The sequence below is a fragment of the Peromyscus californicus genome, unplaced genomic scaffold (assembly GCF_007827085.1).
Source record: "Peromyscus californicus insignis strain IS unplaced genomic scaffold, ASM782708v3 Scaffold_6__1_contigs__length_162567912, whole genome shotgun sequence".
Taxonomy (NCBI): domain Eukaryota; kingdom Metazoa; phylum Chordata; class Mammalia; order Rodentia; family Cricetidae; genus Peromyscus; species Peromyscus californicus.
In genome coordinates, this window is record NW_026294584.1 from 32,190,556 (window position 1) to 32,200,469 (window position 9,914).

Below are 9,914 nucleotides of genomic sequence, written 5' to 3' on the forward strand. Positions count from 1 at the left end.
CCTCAGTCTTGTGAGTAGCTGAGATTACAATCATGACCCTTGTGGTGGTTTGATTGGGTATGACCCCCACAGACTCATGGGTTTGAATTCTTGGCCCAAAGGGAGTTACACTATTAGGGGGTGTGGCCTTGTTGGAGTAGGTGTGGCCTTATTGTAGGAAGTGTGTCACAGTGGAGGCAGGATTTGAGGTCTTATATGCTCAAGCCATGCCGAGTGTGACAGTTCACTTCCTGTTGCCTATAGAACTCTCAGCTCCTTCTCCAGCACCATGTCTACCTGCACATTGCCATGCTTTCTGTCATGATAATAATGAACTAAACCTATGAAACTGTAAGTTAGCCCCAATTAATTGTTATCCTTTATGAGAGTTGCCATGGTCCTGGTGTCTCTCCACAGCAATAGAAACCCTAACTAAGACAACCCATTAGCTCTGGGGCAGGGGTGGGAGAGGGGAGAGAAACAAAGAAAGCCTGCTGATGTGTTTTCACTTAAAGTGGCTTTGATCTCATATACCTATAGCACAAAGAACTTAGATATGAAAAAAATCATTAATACATCTTGGTTGAAGACTAAAATGAATTATCCAACACCTTATGATATTTATTTGAAAACTAACATGATAATCTAATTTTTCAAAAGAAGACAGATGACAGAAAATATTGCTATCCACATCATAACAACATTAAGATCTTCGGAGCACTGATGAAGACAAGAAGACTGTGTCCCTCCAAATACCAAGAGAAACATGTTCAGACTATGCTTCACTCACTACTGAACTCCACTTCCCAATGTAAAAAAAAAAAAAACATGAAACAAACAAACAAATCCAGGTTACACTCTTTCAATGACATAAAGGAAATGAAAATTATAATGAAGCCAACAAGAAGATGAAACTGCTTGGTCAGACCGAGCTCATTGATCAGAAAAGTCCCATATACAGGAAACTCACTGTTCTGAACATCTACTGTATAAGAATTTGACACAGCCCAGTCAAAGAGAGAAAGCATTTGTCAGGATATAACAAGTCATATATATTAATTTATGGTACACTGATATATACTTATGAAGAAAAGCTGCTTACTGGCTTGCTCTCAGGCTCACAGTTAGCTACCTTTCTTATACAGTCTACACCTACCCGTCTATGGATTGCACCTCCCACAGCTAGCTGTGCCCTTCTACATCAATTATCCATTAAGAAAATGCCTCATAGATATGGCCTCAGGCCGATTTGACCAGGCCAGTTCCTCTACTGAATTTCCTTTTCCCAGGTGACTACAGGTTTGTGTTAAGTTGACAGCTGAAGCTAACCATAACAGTTGCCAAAAACCTTGCAGGGCATATTCTGAGCTACAGGGGCTGAAGTGTCCCTCAAATGTTTGCCCAAACACATCAGTCATGTTAGTGATCCTTAAAGAAAATGTAATCAAACACACAGCCAGTCATTTTGTTTGGCTCTCCCTTCAACATCAGGTTCCCACTTTCCAGTTAAAACCCATGTGATCAATGCCTTTGTCAACATAAGTAGGAGGATATCTGAGAAAGAAGAGGTCTTGCAAAGGCCAGAGATAGGAACACAGATGGGTGAATGACCAAGTGAACAGTTACCACAAAAGGACATGTCGCTCTGTTTGGTTCTCAGACTTCTCGTAAGTAAGAGAGGGTGCTGGACTTAGGAATCTCTAAACTGGGTTATTAGACTAAGTGGTCTCTAAAATCTCTTCAAATGGCTTGCTTTCATGTGCCATTAGGGTAACTGGATTACTGGACTGAAGAAATTTATGTTTTTTCCTTGGGACTAAAAGCTTTTGAGTAGTACTTGAGGCAAATGGATTTTGACTCTTTGCTTCAAAGTTAGAGAAATATATTTTTCCTAGTTTAATACTTTGTGCTAATAACTAATTGCATGCAGAACTCTGTAGGCAAGCAAGAGTTTCTTTGAAGATCAATAAAGGTTAAACAGAAGGGAAATGAATGAAATATCTTGAAACTCCAAAATCTTGAAGGCTATATCAACATAAATAAAAATAAAAATTAAGTGCAACTTTCTAATTATTTTGTGTATGGATTTAGTCAATTATAAGAGTTCTCAAGGGAATAAAAAAGTATGTGGTTCTCAGGACATCAACCTACTTTTAAATCTCCATGCAGGTGTGTTAGCTCATTCCTTGGTCTAAACACTTGGGAAGTTGAAGCCAGGTTGCTAAAAGTCTGAAGACAACTTGTCCAGGGCTACGGTGAGATCCTGTCAGAACAACAGAAAGAAAGACAAGAAAAGAAGAAAGACAGAAGAGACGGCAGAGTAGGATGGGGGAGTGCAAGTGTATCACAGAGGAGAGGAGAGGGGAGGGAAGGGGTGGAGAGGGGAAGCAAGCGAGGAGAAAGAATCTTGAGCTTGCTCTTGCTGTCTCCAACCCTCCTTTCCCATTCCCCTCATTTGGTTCCTGTCTTTCTTCAGCAATCAGGGCTACCTTCATGTTTGTATGCTCTTATAGACTCCAGAAATTTTTTTCCCTCCTCAGCTCAGTTTAAGAGTCTTCTACATTTTCTCATGTGGCAATTAATCATATCCTGCTTTGTGCATTTCCCCAAAGTATTAAACTCATCGTTAGAAAATCTATTTCCTCACCCTTACTAGCTGTCAAGACAGCAAGAATATTACATCTTCACATGCTTTTAGGGCAGCATAAAGGAGAAGGCATGCTATGGTATCAGGTGCAACATTACTGCGGCTCCAGGGGCAACTAAGACATAATTTCTACTCTAGGGGCTCTAAGTAGATGCACCTTCCATCAGTCATTTGAAGTAACCCACACTAGGCAAGCAACTAAGGAAGCTCCTAAGACTTGCTGAGAGCTCAGGGCCCACCATGTACCTCAAGGCAGGCAGCATTGCCTGGGTACTTTCACATAAGACAAGCAACTCTGTGTTGGAGGCGTTAATAGTGAGGAGGAAACAATGGCAGGAAGGAAACCTGGTAATGGGTCTAGCTAATTTTAACTAAGAGAAAGTTGGAAGGAAAACAGAGAGGTGGCTCAGGCGGGAGGGATTGAACGCAGCCTTTTCCTCCTCTTAGATTTCCTCTTCTTCTGTTTCCTCTTCAGAGAAAGAAAGGACCACCATTTCAGAAAACAAAACAACAAACAAACAAAAAACAAGTATATTTCCATCAGAACTCAGATTCCCATGCCGCCTAACAGGAGATTTGAATCAACCCCTCGGTGAGAAGCCTTCCACATCTAACAAGAGCCACTGACAAGTTTGTACACGTCATAGAAAAACCGTCTTGATTATCTGCAGGTGGCAAATACCAACATGACTACTTTCAGATAAACCAGGACACTGAAGGCAAAAACCACAGTCTTGGAGTTACCAAGCCCCATTGAAGGAGAACGTTTATCTTTGGCATCATCTTGTTGCCTTTTGGTGGGAAATACAGAAATGCCAAAACAAAGTCACTTACAACTGGGTACCCACTCCACAAACACTGCATTTACTATAGCCTTCCTTGGATCTCCAACATAGTCACCATTTCTACATGGACTACACCATGTGGTACACAGCATTAGTAGTCTTTGTAGAAGTTATTTACAATAGGTACAACTAAAATCTTAACAATCCTTCACCATTAATGCTACCATTGCCATTACCCTCAATAACTCCTAAACAGAAAGACAAGAGAGAGAGAGGAGGGGGGTGGGGAGAGAAAGAGAGACACAGACAGAATATACATGTGTGTGCCTGTGTGTGGAGACCAAAAGCCAACCTTGGATGTCACTCTTGGTGATGGCACTTTGTACAGACAGGTGTAGCACTGGTGTGAACCTCACCAAGTAGATTGAGCCTGGCTGGTCATGGCTAGCCAAACCCAGGAAACCCTCCAGTCTCTGCCTCCCTGGAGTAAAGGCACATCACCATGCCGGGCTTTCTTGAGTGACCTTCAAGCTCATCACTGACTACAGTATTACTCCAGCCCAAGACAGGCTTTTTTATGTTATATAAAGCTTGCAACTGGGAATCAGTAGAGAAATCTAATTATGTGTCTTCAAATAAAGTCTCTTTTCAAATGAGCTGAGGTGGCAGGACCTATGTGGCCTGGACAGAGAAAAGGCTCTACCCTAGCTAGGCACTTTTAAAGCTGAATTCCAGCCCCACATTTCATGTTCCTGTCCACTATTCCAAAGCCTTGCCTAATCTCCTTTCTGCCCAATCTTTTCCTTTGCCCAATTCTTTTGGAATTTTTCTCTTAACCTGTCAAGCATCCCCTCCTCCACATCCTAAAGTGTGACATGGCTTTGACTTTAATGTTGGAAATGTTCAAGAAGGGAGTAGTATGTTCACCATCTTATGATCATTCTATCTTTTGCCTCAGTCATCAGAGAGAATAGAAAGGCAAACTAATCATGTTGAAAATCAATTTTGAAAACAAAGATCTGGAAAGCAGCTGATATGTCGCTGAGAAAAGCAGTTTAGAAAAGGGAAATATAGAAATGAACACTGGGTCTGGCAGGTAGAGGCCCTTGTCCCAGAAGTCTGTTGACATGAGTTTGATCCCCAGATTCCACAGAGAGATGGAAGGAGAGGACCAACTCCACAGGGTGGTCCTCTGACCTCCACACAGGAGCTGTAGCACGTGTACCACTCCTCCACCATACAGTAAGAAATGGATGTTCAAAAAGCTGAAACTCAAAGGGCCCTTGTCTATCATGTCCAAACTTCAGCACTGACAAAGAAATGTGGAAAGAAAGTTTGTTGATTCAAGGCCTGAAACGTCTGCAACATTAACTATTGTAAATCATAGACCAACTGCTGCATTATAATCTTGTAACACAGAGTGTATTTTCCAATTAGCTGATCAACATTAAGTATTATAACAGCTTCTAATGAGCCTCATTTAACAAATCAGTTCATACAACTCTCCAGGAAGGATTCTGCTCTCTTCAGGCCACAGCCTTGATGGTCACATGATCAACAACAGCAGGTGTCCCTTGTTGCTGATGAAGAATTAATGCTGTAAAAATGCTTTCTCAATGTATAAACTTATGGGAAACACGTAAGAATAGAACCAACCAGTCATGTAGCTTTGGTATGGATTCAACCACAAATGGGGCACACGTGTTTCTTAACACAAAATTGCTCCTATGACAAATTTAACAAGAGCAGCAACAGCAATACAAATAAACAGAACAGGTGCAAACAGAAATATGCAAGCCGTTGTTTAAAACGGGACCATGTGTAAAACACCCCAAATTCTAATCTTTCAAAGTTTGAAAAAATTCTAAGCTATTTTCTAAAAACTACAGCCAAGATGGTGTCATCTCTCTACTCATCTGTGAGAGCCTTTGACATAGGACACCTGAGAAGGAATCTCAAGAACCATCCATGGGTGCACACCACTTTCTACCATCTACTCATAACCTCTGTCTGAAGGATCCATGCAAATGGCCTCCACCATGGACTATTTCTAGTGCCTTCCATAAAATGCTTCCAGATCCTTCCACTCAGAACCCTCTCTCTGACTGTTATTCCTAAAACGTCTATCCACATTATTTGTGCCTGTCATGATTTGATTCCTCAGTGCACTGTAGAGTCTACTCAAGTCATGCTTTAAGGGGTTAAAGGCCGTAAAGATGCTACCCAGGATGCCTCCACCTTCACAACTGATGAGTGATGTGTGTTGAGTTGACGTTAAAATTATTAAACTCTCTTAAAATTATTCTATCTAACTTTCAATATCCCACAGCTACTATATAACTACAATTTCATTGTCAAGAATCAAAGCCAAAATGGGCTAAGAAGAGCCCTTTTATTGCATTTAAATTCAATACTGTTACCTGGAAAACAAAATTTTCAAGGTGCCAGTCATTAATTTAACACTGATGTGCAATTTTTAATGGAAACAGTGCCAAGGTTTTCACTCTCACAGCAAAATCTATACCTACACGTTGCATATTAGCTAATTCCAAAATCCCAGAGTAAAAAGAATGCTAGTTGCCTCCCCAAATACAGCTCTAAATGGATCTCCATTTTCTTCTCACTCCCAAATTCCAGTGACAATAAAAAGCAGATTTCTGTTTTCCATACTGCCTACCATAAGAGTTATATTCTGAGCAGAAATAGCAATATGGCCTATAAAAGTCATCCCATTTGGCTAAGGTACTGAAAATAACCCAGGCTCCCAGCACAGATCACAGCGTAGACTATTAATATGATCCTATTGAATAATGTAGCTGTTAGCCAGCTTTACACTCGAGGTGCTTTCAGGATTTAAACAGTGAAGAACAAGGATAACAAACTAAATTTAAAACACTCCACTGGAAATTATATTAAACTGCAAACTATAAATTAAACCGGTTCCTAAGCAACAATCTAAATAGAATTTAAAAAAATCCCGTCTAAAAACATGCACTTTCAAAAATAGCCAGCTGCTTTGGAGGCTTCACTAGCTTGATTCTGCCAAATGTATATATAAAATTCCACAAGATGTAAACCAATTTGAAATGAAATAAATCTCTACAAGGCAAAAAGAGAATTGCTCACTATAATTAAAAAATATATTAAGTCCTTTGTTGGCAAAATAAAGCTTTAATTTTTAACCATTAGATTAAAAACAAGTATTTGACAAACAGGATTTCTCGAACTAGCTTTTCTTTAATAATGATGATGATGATGATGATGATAATGCCTGAAGCCAGGCAGGGTGGTGGGAAGGGCCACTAATCCCAGCACTTTAGAACGCAGAGAGATAGGAGGATCAAGATAAGCTTTAGCTACATGTGACCCTCAAAATAAATAAATAAATAAATAAATAAATAAATAAATAAATAAATAAATAAATAAATGGCAGGTTTATGCAAGTAGCTAATGTAAGAGTCCCCTTTTCAAGTCCAAACTGCTTGTAAAAAATAAATCCCACTTTTACTGAATAAAAAGTAACCCCATTTTTACTTAAAAAATAAACAGTTACTTCAAAAACCTTAGCACTGTTACTGCAGGTTGGAAGCCTACAGGATCCCATGGGAAAAATGAAGGAGGTCCTATTCCGGGAGATTTTTGCCTGACTAGTCTCCCTAACAAGAGTAAAATAACCAAGCTGCCAATTTATCAGCATTTGAATTTGGGTCCTGACATTTTTAAACCGCTGACAGGAACACTGACCTTGTTGGCACAGACGTATTCCCGACAATGCAATTTTGTTTACAATCGTAAACAATCACACATCATAAACCGCACGCTTGTGTTGGTTAGTCTGGTGGATGAAATGTCTTGCGGGCACCAAGCAGTGTATTCTAAGTAGATTAAACAAACTATCCACCTTCCTGGGGGAGAAAAAGTGCGTTCCCCCACACCTCCACTTCCCCCCTCCTCCACATGGAGAACAGGACACTTAAATAATTTCAGCTTCCCAGAGGGACTTGGGCTTTCATGGCCAGTTCGTTATCCCCCACAGAACGAAAGTAACTCGCAAGTGGAAAGGTTTCAATTGAAATATTTTAAAAGTTCTTATTAGCAAAGAAAGAACAACTTGATTTTCCCAACAGCTTTAGCTCAGAGTCTTTCATTTTCACCAATGGGAATTAGTACCCCACCCCTCCCGTTCTCCCTTCCCAGCTCTCACCCCCCAAGTACCATCCTCCACATCTCTTCTCATTCTAGCAAGCCCTTCCTCCGGAGCTGGGAGGAAATTAAACAGCCCAGGGTGTTTACACCTGGTCCTGCCCTCTGCTGTCCAGACCCGGACTCGGATCTGGAGGTGGGAGACACGGAGCGGGCGTCCATGCCAGGTTCAGCTCACTCGGTCCCACTCAGAACCCTCCGCGAGAGCTGCGGGATTTGGCTAAGACTGGGAGGCGCTCCTAGACTTGCCTTTCTTTGCAGATCTTTGCAGCTCTAGCAAAAGCTGCTTCCCAGACCTGCGAATGTTTTTCCAACCTGGTTGAGACCCCCAAGCAGGGCAAGGCGGGAGTGGGAACCACTGGCGAGTGTCTGTGCGTGCAGTCAGAGTACCAAAGAAGGGATCAGGTATGCGCCCAAGCAAGTCAAGATGGTAGGGGAGGGGAACAATGTGTTGACACCGGGTTCAGAAACTCCAGTTCGATCCCGCTTCGCGCAGGGAAGAAGGTCCCTGCCGATGACTGACCCAGCAGCAGGCAGCTAGGACCCAAAGTGCTGGCGCTCAGTTGCAGCAGCGCTCACAGCTGGGCGCGGGGCCTCTCCCAACAGCCGCCCCAAGATACACGAACCCACACACACAAAGAGCATCTCCACACCTGCCTGGCGATGGTTCGCCTTCCCCTTACTGCTTCCCCAGGTCTCCCCAGAGGTGTCAGACACCCAGAGACTAGCATTTGCTCCGTGCCTGGCAGAGCTGAACAATGGGGGCTGAGATCCTCCGTGAGCACCCCAAGGAGTGGGCAAAGGGGTCACCAAGGACGCATGCAGGGAGCTCCAGAAGGACCGACGGGCCCCTAGCACCGTGCGCAGGGGGTGCGGTGCGGTGGGGGGGAGTAGCGTCGCCCCACTGGAACCTGCTTCTGGCCTTGGGGGCACCCCAGGGAAGGGGCATCCGAAGGGCACACCTCGAGAAAGGAAGGGGTGCCCAGGGGAAAGAAGGGGGTATCCAGGGGAAGAGGCACACCAGGAAAGGGGTACCCTGCAGAAGGAAGGGGAAACCCCTGGGAAGGAATACCTCGGAGAAGGAAATGGGACCCCGAGGAAGTAAGGGGCACTCCAGGGTAGGGACGGGGCATCCCTCGGGGAGTGTCCAGCGGGGACCGGGGCACCACCCCCAGCCTGCGTCTACACCCGTCCCCGGAGCCCAGGGAACTCGGTTACCGCGGCCTCCGCCGTGGCCCCCGCCGGGTCGTCCGGGGCGCGGGACAAGTCGGGCTCGCAGCTCGCGCCGTCCGTCGCCATCTTCCTGCTCTAGCGGATCCGAATGCGAGCTCGGAGCGGCGGCGGGGCTCAGCTCTCTCGGCGCGGGCGGCGCTTAACCGGCGGCTGGCTGCGGCCGCGGCGCTCTCGGCCCGGGAGCCCGGCCGCCCCCTCCCTCCTCGCCGCGCCGCCCCTGCCGCTTAACCCTCTGCGCGCTGGAGACGCCGCCGGCGCCCCGCCCACCCGCTCGCCCGCGGCAGCCGCTCCCAGGGGACCGAGAACCAGCCAGCCAGCCAGCCAGCCGCGTGGCCTGGTGCTGGTGTTGGGGAGACAGACACCCCGGGATGCAAAAGAAAGGAAGCTTCCTCTCGGGAGGCGATGGACTGGCAAACTCTTTGCTTAGGAAGGCAGGGCACAAAACGAACTGGATGCCAGGCTCCTGGATGTTAAATCAGCTAAGATCGAGGAACCATTCTTCTCTTGGACTAGCTCCATCGAGGTGCCTCTTTAATATTTCCAACCCTTGTCTTCTGGGCACTGCTATCCTCTTGGTTTATGTACAGCTGGCTCTGTTTTATTGCATCTTTGATGCGAGCCCCCTCCAAAGCTATCAACTTTCGGCTGATGCTGTGTTTATCACCCTTCAGCTTATGCCTTTCTGTTCAATTATCTTTTCAAGGAAGGTGGAGATCCTCGAACCCAAGCCCGAGGTCTGTCTGAAAAACAGCCAAGTATCCAGTGATGTTTTAATACTTTTAAGAGAACAGCAACTTCCTCTGTGCGGGTGAGAACATGAGGAAACACAGACAAACCTTTGCCAACATGCTCCTGTGGAAACGCATGGCTGGAGCGTTTGCATGAATAAGTTAGGCCAAGGCACTTAATTTCCCCACCCTGCCTCTAATTCAGTTCTTACCCTTTCCTGCCAACTGCCAGAATCTGAAAATCTATCACCTTATTGAGTCTATATTGAGACCCTCCCCAAAGCTCCATATCCCTAAAAATGTGTCGAAAGCACAAAATTAGATGGAGCATTCACTGAG

The 9,914-nt window shown here is 44.7% G+C and overlaps 1 protein-coding gene across 5 annotated transcripts in view; it reads right to left on the minus strand.

The window, feature by feature from the left end:
• Window positions 1-9,030, minus strand: part of Cttnbp2 (cortactin binding protein 2) — a 158,461-nt gene extending 149,431 nt beyond the window's left edge. For 3 of the 5 annotated variants that reach the window (XM_052720079.1, XM_052720077.1, XM_052720082.1), the window contains exon 1: window positions 8,833-9,030. In XM_052720079.1, coding sequence (XP_052576039.1) covers window positions 8,833-8,913 — 81 coding nt within the window. In that variant the 5' untranslated portion in view covers window positions 8,914-9,030. Of the gene's footprint in view, window positions 1-2,130; window positions 2,243-7,615; window positions 8,758-8,832 lie in introns of those variants that run through there. The other 2 variants (XM_052720078.1, XM_052720081.1) reach the window with 2 other exon arrangements.
• Window positions 9,031-9,914: the final 884 nt, after the last annotated feature.